The sequence below is a fragment of the Muntiacus reevesi genome, chromosome 8 (assembly GCF_963930625.1).
Source record: "Muntiacus reevesi chromosome 8, mMunRee1.1, whole genome shotgun sequence".
Taxonomy (NCBI): domain Eukaryota; kingdom Metazoa; phylum Chordata; class Mammalia; order Artiodactyla; family Cervidae; genus Muntiacus; species Muntiacus reevesi.
The window spans coordinates 33,028,289-33,046,233 of record NC_089256.1 but is presented as its reverse complement, the minus strand read 5'-3'; the positions used below and the strand labels follow the sequence as shown (position 1 = coordinate 33,046,233).

Sequence of the window (17,945 nt, the reverse complement as noted above, 5' to 3'; positions counted from 1 at the left end):
CCATCTGGGAGGGGAGTGTCCCACCCCACACCCTCAACCCTCACTGCTGGCGCACGCAGGGGTTCAGATAGCTGCAGCTACACTGAGCTCCAAGGGGCGGTGCTCACCCGCCCACGCCTCCCTCAGAGTTACAATCAATCAAAAAGGACTGCGAGAGCGGGATGCGATTAAGAAAATGCAAGACAGACCTCAAGTGCAAAAATGCAGCATTCTAGGTGTCCCGAGGATTCCTCACTGACGCTAGCTGATTACCAATCATGGGCACTGCGGAGGGCTGCCGTCAGGGGGGAGGGCATTGCACGGTCCAGGCACGTGGTGGAGCCACCTGCCTCTGAGGGTATTTAAAAGGCATTTTAGAAAAAAACTTAACTTTCTCACCTCTGCCAGTGTGAAAAATGAAAACAAAATATGGGTGAATCAATGGCTGGCTGCTGGGAAAGATTAAAAAAAAATCCTTACTCTATGTGTGTCGAAAATCATGTATGCTTTAGAAAGCAATTCAGATGTATTCCTGAAAAGCTGACTACTATTTGATCCAATGGAGGCACGTGTCTGAATCCTGCTTTCTAAAACAGCAACAATGAAACACTAAAGTCTTTCAAACGCAGCAAGGTCGGGAGAGTCACGCTTCCAGCACAGGTAAAGGTAAGTCCTTAGCCAGAACTCCTGAGCACATCAGGGGTACTGGCCCAAGACACCTCTCTCCCCCGGGGCACCCTGAAAGTGGGAAGAGCCACTCACCATGTCGTAAGTCGTCACGATCTTCTTCAGCACCTCGGGCACGATCCCTTGCAACTCCATGGTGGGGTACTGCTCGCTGAGGTTCAGGACCACCAGGGGCGTGTTATCAGGTCCCAGGAAGCGGGGAGACACCGCCAGCATGCACTGCATGAGGTTGGCCACGGACGAGAGGCCACACAGCTCCTTGAAGGACACCACTGCGTTCTGCTCAGTGGGAAGAAAGAAGGCGCACTGTAATTCACCAGGGGCTGAGTTTCCCAGGGATGCTGTCCTCGACACACCTGGTTATCCTGGGCCTGCCTGGCTTGGCAGTTACGAGTTAGTGTTACAACAGACGTGGTTAATGATTATTTTATCCTGAGGAAAAAGGGCTATTTTCCAAAGTAAACGCAGACATAGGCATTTGTAACACCAATTTATCCAAAGGGCAGAAAAGGCAAATAAGTTAAATTCTTTTGAAGGGTAAAGCTGCTTTTCAGATCAAAGTTCATAGCAGTGCAAATGTTGATATGCAATTACAAGCAAATAAACAAAACAATGGCTTCTGCTTTCAAAAAGATGAGAAAAAAATGGAATCAGGCTTCAACTAAGTATCAAGTAGGCCAGCCATCCAAAAAGGAGAGGAACATCTGGCAGGCAGGAACCCAAGTCCCTCTCACCTGTTCACACCCGCTGGTTCCAAAGCTAGAGGGACTTCGGGGAAGCTGCAGTTTCAGGCAGGAGACCCGGGGACCATGGCCTGCCCTGCCCATCGCCCCGTCTCCAGGGGTCCCACTGCTCCTCCTCCTGCCTTCTTTATTTCTAATCACTAGCGGTGGGCCATGAAAATACCCATGAAAGGAAGCCCTTCCGCACTGTGGAAGGTCGTGAGCGGGCGTCTGAGTGCTGCTCGGAGGCACGCGTGTTACACGTGGCCCCGTCTGACCCTCCACCACGACGCTGGGCCCGAGGGGACCGAGCCTCGGCTGTGGCCTCTCCCATCCGTCTGGGGTCATGCAACCGGCAGGCGAAGGGGTCAGGCTGGTACCTGAAGTCGGCTCAGGACGAGGTCGACACTCTTGATCCTGCGCTGCCGTAACAGGCACATTCTAACCGAAACACAGGAGATCCAGGCGCGCCTGGGTCCCGACCTGGGTTGAGGATGGCGCCCAGAGGGCAGGGGTAGAGGCCCCCAGACCTGTGCCTTCTGCGTTCAAATGCCCCAGTCCTTGGAGATGAGCAGCATATCGGTTTGAAATGGATATGTTTGATCAATGCTACTTTAAATACGGTCATCAAGCTGAGCATCCTGGATACTGACGGTCGTGACAGTCCTTCCTGCGGGCACTGTGGGGCCCTCAGAGCCCCCTAACTTCTTCTCCACCTGCTGTCATCCTGGTCGTTTCTCCTCCCGCTCCTTGCCTGCCGCCCCTTCCCAGTGCCCACCCCCCAACCACAGGCACCTGCGGGGTCCGGCCCACCCAGACTCCGCAGCCCAGGCTCAGCGCCGACTGCACACCGCACTCACAGTGCAGACACACGCAGCCCCGAAGGACGACGTGCAGCTTCACGCACACGTGGGTGTGGCTGCGGCCTGCTCGGAGCCGAGGTCCATGACCGCGCCAGCCTCGGGAGCTGAGGTCCACGACCATGGCAGCCTTAGAGACAGGGAGACACCCTCCGTATTTCTGTTACGCTTTTGCTTTGAGACAAACGATAACATTTCTCTGCTTCGGGAAGGTCTTTTTGTTTTACTTGCTGCTGGCATTCTGCTCATAATAGTTACAAACATATACATGTATGTCTTTATACACACGTATCGTTGGGATGGACACACACTGGGACAGGCTGGTGCTGGTGTGTGTGTGTGTGTGTATGTGTGTGTGTGTGTGCTCGGGCTGGTATGTGTGTCTGTGTGTGTGGGGGGCAGCCCTCATGACTTGTTCTGCATCGCTGGCAGCCCCCGTATCCTGCTAGACACGTGGATGATACTTAACTACATACACAATCCTGACTGACTGCTTTTAGTCACTATGTGGTCCAGAGGTGGTCACTATCTTAGATGTCTAATAAATACAGGCGTCATGTGTCTCTTACTGAAACAATTAGATTCCTGGGCTTGAGTCAAGAGCAGGCTCAACACTCAGACAGACACTGGCTGTTTACAGACTTGCCATTCCCGCAGCAGGACCGCCCCACAAGAAAGGATGGGGGCGTGTCCTTTCATGTTGACGCTCTGTCCGCAGCTCAGGAATACCCAGAAACAGGAGAGATTCCCACCTACTCTTTTAGAAAAGATGGGCACCGTTGCTTAGGGTCTACCAGGGACCAGGGCCTTCTATGGACTCAGCAACAAGGCGGGCTCATTCCCAAGTGTAATCAACGTGTTGAAGGGCCAACTGCCCTTTTGGAAATTTACCATGATGGGAGGAAAAAAATGACATCAGTGGGTGAGCATTCTTACAAGTAACTGGAATTCACAAAGTACTTGAGGTCAGATACACAGCTGTTCGCTGAAACCCTCTAACAGCCTCCTGAGCCTCCGCGGAGGCTGAGCCCGGCCTACCTGCATGTTCTCCCTGAGGTCCGTGGCGTCCCGGATCGGGGGCTGGGCGTTCTTGAAGACCTCGTCCACAGTTTTGATCCACAGCGTCCTCAGGGACGCGTACTCCCTGGACTTCTTCCCCTTCCGCACCGAGAGGCCCCTCTTGTGAGGCTTGCCGCCCCCTCTCCGGTTGGTGATGGCCACGTGCACGAACAGGGAGGCGTGTGCCAAGATCTCCCCGGTCAGCGACTGCAGTGGCACGTGGCGGTAGCCCGTCTGCAGGCACTCGAAGGGGATGGTGTACTGGCCGATGAACTCGTCGCCGATGTAGTCATCGTCCAAGACCACGAAGCGCACCATGGCCAGCTCGGGCAGGTTGACCTGGAACTCGAAGCTCTCGTCGAAGATGGGCGCGTCCCCGTTCTGGTGCACGGTCCTTGTCCTCTGCTCCGCGCAGTCAGCCGGGATGCCATGGATCTCCACGTACACATACGGGTCCACCACGTCGCCCTTGGCGCCCGAGCCTTTGGGCTTGGGGAAGTTCTGCCCGCTGATGACCTTGATGTGGAGCAGCTGTGGGGAGACCCCCGGCACCGAGTCCTTGGTGTTGGCACTGAAGAAGGAGACCTCCTCCCGCATGATGGCCGGCCGCAGCACGTAGCCGCAGTTCCCGTTCTGCCGGAACCAGCCCACGTTCAGGTCCATCATCAGCCCCGGCGTCTGGAAGTTCATGGCCACAATCTGACAGCCGCACTTCCAAAAATCCTGTGGGTTCATGTTGCTGGAATCAATCCTCATCGGACTGGGGAAGACCCGGGCCAGAAAGCGCTTGTTGTAATTGACAAAGTCCCCCGGGTTCTCGTTGGCATACTTGCTGGCCAGCACTTCATTGAAGGAGCAGACCTCCCAGTACTTCTGAGCCTGGAAGGACACCTGGAACTCCTTGAACTGCACGGACTTGCAGATGCTCACCAGCTCTGACAGCTCTTTGCAGAGCTGGAAGCGCTTGGCAGGCACGTGGTTGGGCGGCTCAGTGTTCTCCTTGCCCACCCTCTGGGACATCTCCGCCCCCTCGTCCTCGTCGGTGACATCACCCTCGACCCCGGAGCAGCTGGAGGACAGCTTCTTTGCTTTGACGAGGATCTTCCCTTTCAGGACGTCTGGGGATGGCAGGTAAGATTCCTCGACGTTGGGTGATGTTGTGTACAGCTTGTCTCCTAAAATCTTCTTCATGTGCTGCACCATGACCTTCTGCTGTTTGATGGAACAGTGATTTTCCAAACACAGGATGAGCGGGTACTCGGAAGCGAAGAAGGCATACTTGTTGATGATGTCGATGACGCTGCGGAAGACGATCTGAGAGGTCATGGTGTGGCCCGTGTAAATCACAGGCTCATTATCCGGCCCATCCCAGACATCCAATTCCACGCTCCGGCAACCCATTTTAAGAGCTCGGATGTACCCTGTGATATCAGAGGGGCCTCGGAACTGATCCTCGATCAAGTATGTGTTGTGAGATGAATTTATAAAGTAATGAGACAGAGGCTGCTTCATGTCCTGACAGACCTTCTTATGCTCTGGGTCAAATATGTAACAGTCGGGTGACATAAGGTAGTTAGTGAACCCGTCTATGGAAAGCCAGCCCTTCTCCTGACCCTCTCTGGATGGCTCGTATTTGTGGATAATCTCAAGGCTTATCTCCTCGTTTATGTGCGCCACGCCCTGCTCTGCCTCCAGAAACATCATCAGGTCCTTGGTATCAAGGAATTCTTTATTGCTTGAGAACTGAACTAAAAGGAAATAAATTTCAGGTCTAGTACAAAGCTCATGGAAAACCTCAACAAACTCCTCCTTTGTAACATCAGTACCAGTTTTGTCCTTGGATTTATGCAGTTCTTTGAACTTCAGCTCGATTTTGCTTGTTTTTAAGCCAGGATTGAGATTCCTGATACACTGCACGGCACTGCACAGAGTTATATGTCCCAGGCTATCTACATCAGTTTCACTGAACATCTGTGAAACCCAGGAAGTCCTCATGTTGTCCTGGCTACTTTCTAACATGTCAAGGGTATGTTTTCCATAAGAAATTAGGTACCGCAGTCCCGTGACCCAGATGTTTGCAATGTCTGCAGAGTTGGCAACCAAATCGAGTGACTCATAATTCTCTCCGTAGATGACAGAAAACGCACAGTCTTCGGATATCTGGTCGGAAATGCCATTACTGCGGAATATGTCTGTATTTTTCCCCGTCCTCACTTCCTTGATGGACTTAATATCAATCTTGGCTTTCTCGGAATCCTTCTTGGATGGTTCCCACCTCAGGCTCTGCATGTCGGCGTCCAGCAAGAAATACCTGTGGTAAATTCTAGAGTTGGAGCGGACCTTTTTGAGCTCGGACCCCTCCACCATGGAGTTAATGCAGTCACTTGCGCTGCTGATCTTCTTCTCTGTGGGCATGCTGCTGAAGGAGACGGTCTTTTTCCGCTCTCGTTTCTGTTTTGTACCATCCTAGGAGAGAAAAAGCCACAGCGGATTAGAAGAGCACAAAGGTAGGCTTCTGTGTTCCAGACTAGCAATAGAAATGTAATTTCCTTGGGAGAAAACTCATACTCTTAGGATTTGCTATTGTATGTCCCGTAATGCATGGTGCTCATTCACTTCTGAAGCTTAGAAGTGGCCTCTGTGTTTACAGTCTAATACAGACGAGTAAAAAAATCATTATTGAATAATTGCAATCCGTAAATGTCAAGAGGCACGACTTAAAAGCAATGCACAATAAAAGCTTGCATACAGAATTGGCCACATGGTTTGCAGGGATCAGGGGGAAAATGACCAAGCAGGACTTGGTGTTCAGAACCTGAGTTTAAGAAGGTCGTAGAGGGCATTAAGGCCCGTGCAGGCCCACATCACACACGGGTCACATTGCCGCTCAGCAGACCCGGCTGGACCATGCCCCTCTCCTAACCAGGCTTCTCAAAAGGCTCTCATGAGACCACTTGCCTCAGAATTCCCATGGAACCAGCTCTCCAAGGGCTGATGCCCAGGCATTTACATTTTAGGCATCACTCTAGGAAACGGGAATGTAAAGTTTAAAACTGCTCCCTAACCACGTGGACTCACTGAGCTGTCTGGACTGCATCTGGAAAACTCGGTATGAGCCATTAAATTATGTGTTACATGAGTAGACCCTGGAGTTCCAGCAGCAATTCCTGGCTCTTCGGAGTCTCATATTAGATTAGTCACGCTCCTAAATACTTCAAATAGATATGGTTTTACTTCTGCCATTATATTAAGTCTGGGTGGGAGCACAGACTTCAGGTGGCGGCACTTCTAAAATTCTGGAGTTCGATTTATTAAAGCCTGCTCCCATGCGCCAGATGAGTATTTAGAACAAGTCTCCTAATATTAGCAGACTGTTAACACTACCAAGTGAGAACTTCAGGCAGCACCTACATCTTCGGCAGTTTGTATCATTCCTCAACTTTCCTGCATGATGTAATGGGTGTCCAGAGCTGACACCACATCTATCTGTGTATTTAAGCTCTTTCCCTGTACAGACATCTTTATTATTTTATTTATTTTTTATTTTTATTTTTTTATTATTTTATTTTTAAAAGAAATGCTCAAATGGCCCCACCACATCTTTCACAGTTTAAACCTAAAACCTGATACTGCCTCTCAGGAGGTATGTGAAATTAGTGATAAATTTTCAGTAAGTCATTATATTCATAAATAAGAAACAGAGAGCAAGGTTGGGATTATATGACTTTCATGGCAATAAAATAAAGAGCATGCAAAATATTATACAAAGACATTCTAACTTTCCTGCTCTGGAGAAAATCTATTTTGAATAAAACCTCTACATTTTAAAAACTGATTAAGCTATTCGTTAAGTCTGAAATTTAAAACCACTTTTACTTTTCAACTACCCATACTTCCAAAAGCAATTTGCAGAAGGTAGTTAAACTTAAACTTTAAATCACACAGGTATCGTTTCCCTCAAAGTTTCAAAATGAACCAGAGAGGCTTTTGTGATCTGAATGCCAAGACAAAATAGAAAAGCCGGAAGGCAGAGTATTTCTTTACAGTTGTATCCTCAGAACAATAAAGTGCAGAAGACATTAAAACTGCAGTAATTGTATCCATAAGGCAAGCTGTACTATAGCTGTTCCAATTCCTTAAATTTAGATTGTATTCTATCTCTTTAAGCAAGTTGGCATGAAATTAAGTTTATAAGCAGCCATGCATAAGGACATGAAACAAATGCATGAGTTTCAGAGTGAGGGTTGTCTTTACCTGCAACACGCTTCCCCTTTCATAAGGACAACATGCTAATTAAGTAACTTTATAATTTTTATAAATTATTTCTCAAAGCTGCCACTAGTAAAAAGGAATCACAAAGATAAATGGAGGTGCTGATCCACTCATTCACTGAAATATGTCTACAGCATTTTCTCAGCATTGTAATCTTTTATTCTGTCATTCTCAACACATCATTTAATACTGGACCACCACTTTCTAATTTATTGCAACAACATATTTGGAACCCAGACACCTCTTTGCTATTCAGAGGGAAGTTTCAAAGCAGGTTAGTAACGTCCACGAGTGCTTGCACGCCCACATCCGCAGGACAAGCAGCAGCTTCAGCCGCATCCTCGTGGTGGCAGAAACACAACCCTGCTCCTCACAGGCTTTGCTGGGTGAGTTCAGGGCTCTGACCCCGGCACATGCACACATCGGCCCCCCCAGTCCAGGCTAAGGCAGAGATAGCAGGGACTCCCCTAACCTGAGACCGTGCCCCGCTCCTTCCCCTCCATCGGCTGTCGCCAAGAACCACCCTATTCTCTCTACAGCCCGTGGAGGCCTGAATGCACAGGGTTATCTCTCCCTCCCCGCTGGCAGATATAGCTATGAGAAAGCATCAAAGGAGAAGCGTGCGTGCCTAGAGACCGACTGGGGAGCTGGCAGGAGCTGGATCCCTGGCTGGAAGTGGCAGCAGGACGTGAGGGCAAGGTGGCCCCCAGGAGCCCCGAGAAAGGAAGGGCGTGCAGACGGAGGGGGACTGGGCTTCTCGGAGGAGACCCAGGCCCCCACCTGCCTGAGTCTGCCCCAGAATCTCCTGTTTGTCGGGCGTTGTCCATGTCAGTGCTCGTGATTGGTCTGTTCACATCTTCTGTTTCTTCCTGCGCCGGAGACTGTACCTTTCTAAGAATGAACCCACTTCTCCAGCTCACCCGTTTTACTGGCCTATAGCTGCTTGTAGTCGTCTCTCATGATCCTTTGTATTTTTGCGGTGTCAGTTGTAACCTCCTTTTTTCATTTCCAGTGTTATTGATTTGAGTGCTTTCCATTGTTTTTCGTGATGAGTCTGCCTGAAGGTTTATCAATTTTGTTTATCTTTTCTAAGAAGCAGCTTGTAGTCTCTCTGATCTTCGATATTGTCTTCCTTGCCTCTATTGTCCCAGAATCTTGGTCCCGCTCGCACTTATTTCCGCTGGCTTTCACTTTTAGCAGAGATCAAGTGCCTCAGCTAAGGGGCTCGTCTGCAGCAGAATCGGAATCTATTTTCTATGTTGCCTCCGAATGTTAGTGAGCTCAAATTTAAAATTAAAAAGTGATGAAACTCTATGTGCTACACCTACAGTTTCTTAGCTAAAGGATGACTAAACGCAAACAACTTATGTGCACTAAATCTCCTAACACCAGAGTAAAAAGACATACTTTTCTGCTGAGATGGAGATGCCTCCAAATACTTTTTAAAATAGTACAAGTGACGTTTCAGAACTGCCTCTGAATGTTGTAAGCATGCGTCACCAGAGCTTCTGAGAGGTGACAATCACAGCCTGTAAATAAAGTTGGTCCACTGGTGCATTTCTGCCTCTCCATCAGCACTTCTTCACTCCAAGAGAAGGAACACAAAAGTGAGGTCTCGTGTAGACGACGACCAGCTACTGAAAGAACCTGCCTCTGCGCCAACCCTGAAATTCTCAATTCTCAATAAAGGATCACGGATTCTGAGTGGGACAGAAGCTGAAAGATTCATTTATACATTTAACCCACACATACCGAGAATAACACTTCAGGACCAGGAGTAATTTTGTGAAAGCAGTGAGATAGAAGGAGGCAATAGGCAAGCTCTTCCGCACTGCAGCAAACTCAGGAGGAATGAAAACCTTTAGAGAACTTATATTTAACATGATAAAGGGAAGTGGCCACACAGAGCCCAGTGGAAAAACATACCTACTTCTAACAAGACTGCCTACTTTATGTAACAGAAGCCTGTCACTACCTCTTCACCTCTAAACTGAGCACTAAGCGGGTATTTCGGAGGGCGCAGTCCATAACTGGTGTGGGCAGCGTCATACGCTCTCATCCTGGAATGAAGAGACAGACACATGGGCCTCACTCTCTGGCCGGCCCCAAGGGGCTCGGTTCCGACGCGACCACCGAGGCGCCTCCTGGGGAAGGGGACGCCCACCAGAGGAGCCACAGTCTGGCCTCAAGAACCAGGAGCTGCTGTCGGGTTGGGAGGGACAGGCCTCCCAAGTCCCACTGCATTCCTCTTGCATGTCCTTCTTTTTTCCTTTTCAAAATTACTGATGTATTTGGGTGTGTTGGGTCTCAGCTGTGGCACGTGAGGTCTTCCTTGCATCGGGCAGGATCTTTCGCTGCAGAGCAGGGACCGCCCCCCCCCCCCTCCCAGTCATGGCGGGGCTCAGCGGTGGCCTATGGGGTCTTCTTTGCATCAGAGAGGATCTTTCACTGCAGAGCACAGACCCCCCAGTTGTGGCGGGGCTCAGCGGTGGCCTGTGGGGTCTTCTTTGCATCAGAGGGAATCTTTCACTGCAGAGTGTGGCGGGGCTCAGCGGTGGCCCGCAAGCTCCACAGCACCTGGGCATCAGCAGCTGCAGCCTGTGGGCTTCCATTCAGACCCGTGTGCAGGCCCAGCTGCTCTGCAGCACGTGGGATTTCAGCTCCCCAGCCCAGGATCAAACCTGTGTCCCCTGCACCGCAAGGCAGGTTCTCAACCACTGGACCACCAGGAAGGTCTCCCTCCTGTATTTCTAGCTGATATCTTTCCATTTTCTGTTTGATTGTGAGAGAGAGTGAAAGTCGCTCAGTTGTGTCCAACTCTTTGCGACCCTGTGGATTATACAGTCCATGGAACTCCCTGGCCAGAAGACTGGAGTGGGTAGCCTTTCCCTTCTTCAGGGGATCTTCCCAACCCAGGGATTGAACCCAACTCTCCCGCATTGCAGGCAGATTCTTTACCAGCTGAGCCACCAGAGAATCCCAAGAATCCTGCAGTGGGCAGCCTATCCCTTCTCCAGCAGATCTTCCCGACCCAGGAATTGAACCCAGGTCTCCTGCATCACAGGCGGATTCTTTACCAGCTGAGCCATCAGGGCATCTCTCAGTAATCAGCAGGAGAAAATGACGAATCAACATCCAGATTCACACACTGGCAGAGGGAGCGGTGGTTCTTGTGTGGGAGTGGGATACTAACAGAACAGGGGTTGGAGCTTGAGGATGGAGCAGCCGTTTATCCTTCTGGTTTGTGTGAGTTCAGTTATTTAATCTGATTTATAAGTAACATTAGAGAAGAGCATGAGATCTTTATGTTTATTGAAGGGAATCTGGGAATTACAGAGAGTTTAGAAACACTGAGTTAAAGAAACGTCTATCTTTAACAAAACAAAACACCCCAGAAGCAACTTGCAACCCCAGAAGCAGGCACAGCCAGACCTGACCTTTCTGCAGCTCAATAACAATAGCTCTGAGTTGAAGGAATACATCATGCTGGGCACATCAGGGTTACCTTGCAAGGTTTCCTCATACATCTTTAAAACTTTGATGTGCTCTCCAAGATGAGGAAAAAGGGGGAAAAAAAGATCTGGAGCAAAACCAGTCACTCCGAAGGTCATTTCACCGCATCAGATGAACTGACAAAGAATAAAATGACCGGAAGGAAAGCGAGGTACGGTCAACTGCTGCCTCCCGCTCACACGGAGGGGCCCTTCGCTGTGAGCGACAGAAAGCTGTTCGGCCTGAGGATGCACCCCCACCGACCTACTGACGGCTTGGGAGCCGGTGGGTGTCTGGACAATCCCCACGGCAGCCGGGTCCAGCTCCGATGGCGGCTTCCGAGGCAGAAAGCCGAAAGGGAATGTTGCTCCCACTCGGCAATAAACAAACCAGACTGTCAACATAGTCACCACCTTTCTTATACCCATCAGAGAGCCGTGGTCATAAGGGACCTGAATGCCAAGGAGTGGAAGCCCCTCTGAGGACAGGAAAGACATAGACACTGTCGTTTCACAGTTTGCAGAGCAGGGGAGGAAGGGGACCGTCACGGAAGCGCGTCCGAGAAATCACTTAGGACGGTAAGGAAACCCTAAAGGCCAAGTGTGCGCTGCTCCCGGCATCAGCTTGGGTAACTGGGAGCCCCAGACACAGGGGGAGATGGCATGCCCGAGAAGCCTCATGGACTGCTCCCAAGGAAGACGGGGGCAGAGCGGGAGGGAGCCCCTCCCCAGGGCCCAGGGATGCAGCAGGAGAAGGGGTCACCACGGAGCTCAACTAACCCCCAGCCCCGCTCCCATCCAGAAGCAAGAGCCTGAAGCCAGTGGAAACTTCGGCAAGCCCGCTCTCCCCCCGGGCCGCTCAGCGAAGGGCAAAAGCCCCTTGGATTCAGAAGCCTGCAGCAATAAAGCAGAACTCTGCTTCTACCAGCGGAAGGGGGAAGGCACCACGGTACAGCGGAGCCTGGCTGACTCGGGCAGTCGGATGGGATGCCCACAAGGTCCCGGCCCTGAGCCCCAGGTGCACAGGGCTGCCTAAGACTGAAACCAGATTGGGGGGACTGAAAGTCCCCTTGAGTCCGGCAGAAGCCAAGCCCCACGTGGTAAGTGGTATGCCTTGGGGGAGGGGCAACACTGGAAAGAGACCTCTTTCTGACACAGGCGTCTGCCGCTGAAAGCCGATGGCAGAGCAGGAACCTCGCGTGACCCCCCAGGACGCCAGTGCCCATGGTGGCGTGGCCCACAGGTGAAGGGCTTTGAAGCCAGTGGGGCACTCAAGGTAACAACGGCAACTTAAAACACAAGCCCGGATCAGTTATTGACTAGAGTGACTCAACTTCCCCAAACAATAAGGACCTACAAGAAGAAGAGGCATGTTCATTCCTGAGCAAATATTATTTACCTCAGTCTCCATTAAACATGATGTTTAGCATTCAGTAAAACTTATAGCATACAGACACACACACACAAGGTAAGGAAAAAACACACTGTTAAGAGACAAAGCGATGAACAGAGTCAGACTCAGAGGTGACCTAGACCTTTGAGACAGGGACCTTAAAACAACTGTTATTAATATACAGAAGAATGGGGGGAGACAATATTCAGGAGCTATTCATGAAAATGGGCTATTTCAGCAGAAAGACGGAACTTATAAAAAACAGTTCAATGGAAATGCTATTTTAAAACTCTAAATATCAGAGCTGGTGAATTCCTTTGATAGGTTTATAAGCAGACTGAACACAGCCAAGAAAAGAGTCAGTGAATTTGAAAAGGTGTCAACAGAAACTATCCAAAATAAAACACAAAGAGATTTTAAAAGTAAAAAACGTAAAACAGCACATCCCAGAGTTGTTGCAGAACATATGTGAAAATTGAGTCCCAGCAGGATAAGAGAGAGGACACAGCATAAGAAGAAATAATGTCCTAGAATTTTCCAAAATTAGATCCAAGAAACTCAAGCACAATCATACATTCATACACTCTTAGACTTATCTTACTGGAGTCAACTTGCTGAAAAATAAATACAAAGAGAAAAGTTTTAGGTGGCCAGAGTAAAAGAGAAAGTGAAATACAGAGGAATGGAGGTAAGAACTACAGTTCAAACGAATTACAGGTAATCCACTCACATCTAACCACAGGTTGTCTATTAGATCCTGTTTGCAAATGTGCTACATACAATGAATACTCTGATGAGAAAAGCGATTCTCTTTTAAATTTCCCTCTAATTCCTCAGATGAAGGTGTCCCTAACAAAAATGTAGGTCTGTAAGGAGTCATAGGTGAGTTTCAGAGGCTGCACACAACTGACTGGATTCTGAAAGCAATTTGCAAACTCATCTCACTTCTAATAAGTTTAGAATCTTGGCTTTATTAACATAAATTTTAGAAGAAAAAGACTTATCATTTCCTAAGAAAGTGTCAACCTTAAATGTTAAACGCTTTAAAGGATAAGAGTTTTACAGGATTGTAAAGGTTATTTTGACTTCCCCTGGTGGCTCAGAAGTTAAAGCATCTGCCCGCAATGCGGGAGACCTGGGTTTGATCCCTGGGTTGGGAAGATCCTCTGGAGAAGGAAATGGCAACCCACTCCAGTATTCTTGCCTGGAGAATCCCATGGACAGAGGAGCCTGGCAAAGCTAATTTTAAGGTTATCCAAAAGGGAAATGACAGACTAAGAGACAGGAAAGAGAAAACGACATCATTTATGGATACAAGTTATGGAATTCTGCTAATAAAAACAGCAAAGTCAATCAGTCACAAAAGAGCTCTTATTTATAGCTGTGAAATGGGCTTCTTTATTTCAAGGTAGAACAAAATAATCCGGCAGTTAGATTTTCTAGTTTAGGAATTACTCACGGAAATATGATGGGTCACAAGATGTGAGCTGGCATTGCACCTTTTCCACCCCTCAGTTTTCCCACCTGTAAAATAGGAATTAAAAAATACCTACACCCCAATGTGCTATTTACAGTCCCTGATTCATAGGGTTGTTATAATGATAAAATGAGGTCATACTGGGAAAGTTCTCTAAAGACTCCCTGAATTTTTATATACTCTGTGTTACACCCTGTTGGACTGCAAGGAGATCCAACCAGTCCATCCTAAAGGAGATCAGTCCTGGGTGTTCACTGGAAGGACTGATGCTGAAGCTGAAACTCCAGTACTTTGGCCACCTGACGTGAAGAGCTGACTCATTTGAAAAGACCCTGATGCTGGGAAAGATTGACGGCAGGGGGAGAAGGAGATGACAGAGGATGAGATGGTTGGATGGCATCACCGACTCGATGGACATGGGTTTGGGTGGACTCCTGGAGTTGGTGATGGACAGGGAAGCATGGTGTGCTGCGGTCCATGGGGTCGCAGAGAGTCGGACACGACTGAGCGACTGAACTGAACTGAATAAATACTTTTCAGGCTCAAAGAACTTCTTCATGAAAGAAGAATAAAAAGAAACACTATCATAAATGTGTCACTGCAACACTCTAATCCCCTAGGATTTGTGGAGTGTTAGCCCCATCCCAGAAAAAACAGGGTGAACAACACTCTCTTTGGGCCTTGTTTAACTGAAGCCACTACTTAATGCTACCATAGAACTTTCCAGCACGACCAAATGGATGTAATGCACACGATATCTCGAGAACCTGTCAAAATACCCTCTCAAAAAAAAAAAAAAAAAAGCTTCAGAAGGCTGTATTGTCCTTGTTGAGAAAGAACAAAGAAATAAAGCCATTTCTTAAAAGTCACCTGTTAATTTTAAACCCCATCAATTTAGCGACACGATTTAACTCACGTGTAACTATTCACATATAAAAACTGTTGGGTTTCCCTGGTGGCTCAGTGGTAAAGAATCTGCCTGCCAACGCAGGAGACACGGGTTCGATTCCTGATCCGGGAAGATCCCACAGGCTGCGAAGCAACTAAGTCTGTGCAGCACGACTGCTGAGCCTGCGCACCGGAGCCCGCGAACCCCAACCACTGAGCCTGCGCGTCGGAGCCCGGGAGCCACGACTGCTGAGCCTGAGCGTTGGAGCCCGCGAACCCCAACCACTGAGCCTGCGCGCTGGAGCCTGCAAACCCCAACCACTGAGCCTGTGAGCTGCAGCCCGCGAACCCCAACCACTGAGCCTGCGCGCCGGAGCCCGAGAACCCCAACCACTGAGCCTGCGCGCTGGAGCCCGGGAGCCACGACCACTGAGCCCATGAGCCGCTGCCACTGAAGCCAGCGTGCCTGTGAGCCTGCAGCAGAAGCAGCCACCGCAATGAGGAGCCACCACCCCAACTAGAGAGTGGTGTTGCTCGCCGCAGCTAGGGAAAGCTATGCAGCCACGAAAGACCCGGCAGAGCCAAAACTGATAAGTAGGCAAAATCATTTTTGAAAGTTTTGAAGCAATGATCCCCATAATAGTTTTATCTAAGAAATAATCCTGTGACTACTCAAAGCACCCTCTGATCAGAAGTTTTCAGACGATTCCTTCTTCTTCGTACTCCCAGTGTTCAAAACAACTACATGCAAAGAAAACAGATTCCCAGTTCCTGTGAAATGAAGCTTTCCAGGTCAGGTTAAAGCTTCCAAATCATTCAAAGCAATAGGTTACACCTGCCTTTAAAACACTGGGGTTTTATTTATAAAATCAGGGGACCATAATGGAATATAATTCTTTCATGACAACATTCTTTTGGTGAAACACTTTCCCTGCAACCAAACTATTTATTCAAAGTAAATTTATAAAACTGTCATCCATATCTGTGTCAAATGTAAACTGCAATAAAATTCATTGGTTTTCTCCAGTAATGAAAAACTAAAGGGTGAGCAATGTGCTACTTTACATTCCAGCGAAAATACTGACACTAATGAATTTTAACTCATAATCTATAATAATGGTGCTTGAGTGGCCCACTTTGAGGTGAAATCTGTCAGTGTTTCTCAACTGTGTATATGATAATTCCTTATTTAGCACATTATAAAGCCTGCTGACTTCCTATACTGCAGAGCTATTTTGAGATGTGGTTATATAACCTTAATTGTTAATAATTGTCTGGTAAATCATACTGAGTTTTAAAAGGTATGCAAGTTGAATCACATAATGTGAGTTCTTAGCTACTAACGTGAGTACCTTCTCAGTCACAGCTTTCCCCATAAATTGTGCTGATTCTTCACAATGTCAGAGTAGCTTAGGAGGAAGAATTCATTTTCCTCATTTTTTTAATCCTCACATCCATCACTGCATTGAAAGGAAAGTGATGGCAGTCCAGTGCAGTCAAGAGTCAGAAGGAAAGCTTCCACAGAGATCTATACTCAGGAAAAGCGACTCTGTGGGCTATATCCATCACAACAAAGAAAGAACAGCAGATCTTTCAGTCAGGGATTTTAAAAATTCCATAGCTATTTTAAAATTAAAAGTCTAAAGGAAAGTTGCTTCACTGCCAATATTTTTATGCCATCCTCTTGTTTATTATTTTCTTTCTATCTTGAAGGGAAAAAAGAAAAAACATTCTTTCAAGGGCTTTTTTTTTTAACCCAGTGGTTTATTTGCATATGAAATTAGTGTATGTGTTGGGAGGGGCAAGTATCGGGAAAAAAAAGAACAATTCATATGAAAGGGAAACTCAGCTTTCCAGGAAATATTCTTTTCAGTCCCAAGCCATTCTTGTGTCCGCACTAGTCCAGCCTTCCATGTTGTCTCTTCTCCAAACTCATTATATATTTATAGTCTCTGCCTTAGAATTTGACACTTAATTATAGTCAGATCTTCAACTGTATTATGTGGGTTAGTCTTATCTACTCAAATAGAAAGAAAACTTTCTGCAGGAATGGGCCATATCTTATATTCTATAACCCCTGGCTGGAGCAATTCAAGCAGTCAGAATAGGAACACCTTCTGATGAATCTTTAGCTCAGTGATAAAGGGGTCAATCCAACAAGAGGGTATAACACTTGTAAATATGAAGGCACCCAACGTTGGATGGAACACCTAAATATAGAAAGTAAATTTCAACAGACCGAAAAGAGAGAAATACACAGCAATAGAATAATAGTAAGGGACTTTAATATCCCATTTTCATCAATGGTTAGGTCATCCAGATGGAAAATCAATAAGGAAACATTGATCTTAAATGGCACATGAGACCAGATGGACTTGACAGATACATTCCATCCAAAAGCAACAGAACACACATTCTTCTCAAATGCACATGGAACATTCTCCAGGACAGATCACATGCTAGGCCACAAAACACGTCTTAATAAATTTAAGAGTGAAATCGTATCAAGTGTCTTTTCTGACCACCATGGTATAAAACTAAAAATCAATTATAGGAAAACTTTACAAACATGTGGAGTTTAAACAATATGCCACTGAACAACTATTGGGTCAAAGAAGAAATAAAAAATACCTGAGATAAGTGAAAATGGAAACACAACATACCAAAATTTATGGGATGCAGCAAAATCAGTTTTAAGAGGGCACTTCATAAGGACAAATGGCTAGATTACAAAGAAACAACCTAACTTTACACATCAAGGAACTAGAAAAAGAAGAGCAGACTAAAAGCAAAGTTGATAGAAGGAAACAGTGAGGATGAGGGTAGAAATAAATGAAATTGAGATTAAAAGACAACAGAGAAGACCCATGAAACTAAGATCTGTTTTATTTTTTTTTTAAGATAAACAAATAGACCTTGAGCTAGACTTGCCAAGTAAAAAAGAGAGAGAACTCAAATAAATAAAATCAGAAATCAATGTTACAGTTGATAACACAGAAATACAAAGCAAGAGTTTGAGGATTGGTGTCAATTCTTCTTCAAATATTTGGTAGAATCGGTGAAGTCATCTGCTTCTGGCCTTTTCTTTGTTTGGAGATTTTCACAAATTCAAAGCAC

General features: G+C 47.3%; 1 protein-coding gene across 1 annotated transcript in view; it reads right to left on the bottom strand.

Annotated features, from left to right (window-relative positions):
* Window positions 1–17,945, bottom strand: part of PLCL2 (phospholipase C like 2) — a 210,590-nt gene that overhangs the window by 88,014 nt on the left and 104,631 nt on the right. Inside the window, exons 3-4 of the mRNA XM_065943320.1 lie at window positions 3,287–5,773; window positions 742–945 (exon numbers count right to left, since the gene is read on the bottom strand). Of these exons, the coding sequence (XP_065799392.1) occupies window positions 742–945; window positions 3,287–5,773 (2,691 nt within the window). The remainder of the gene's footprint in view (window positions 1–741; window positions 946–3,286; window positions 5,774–17,945) is intronic.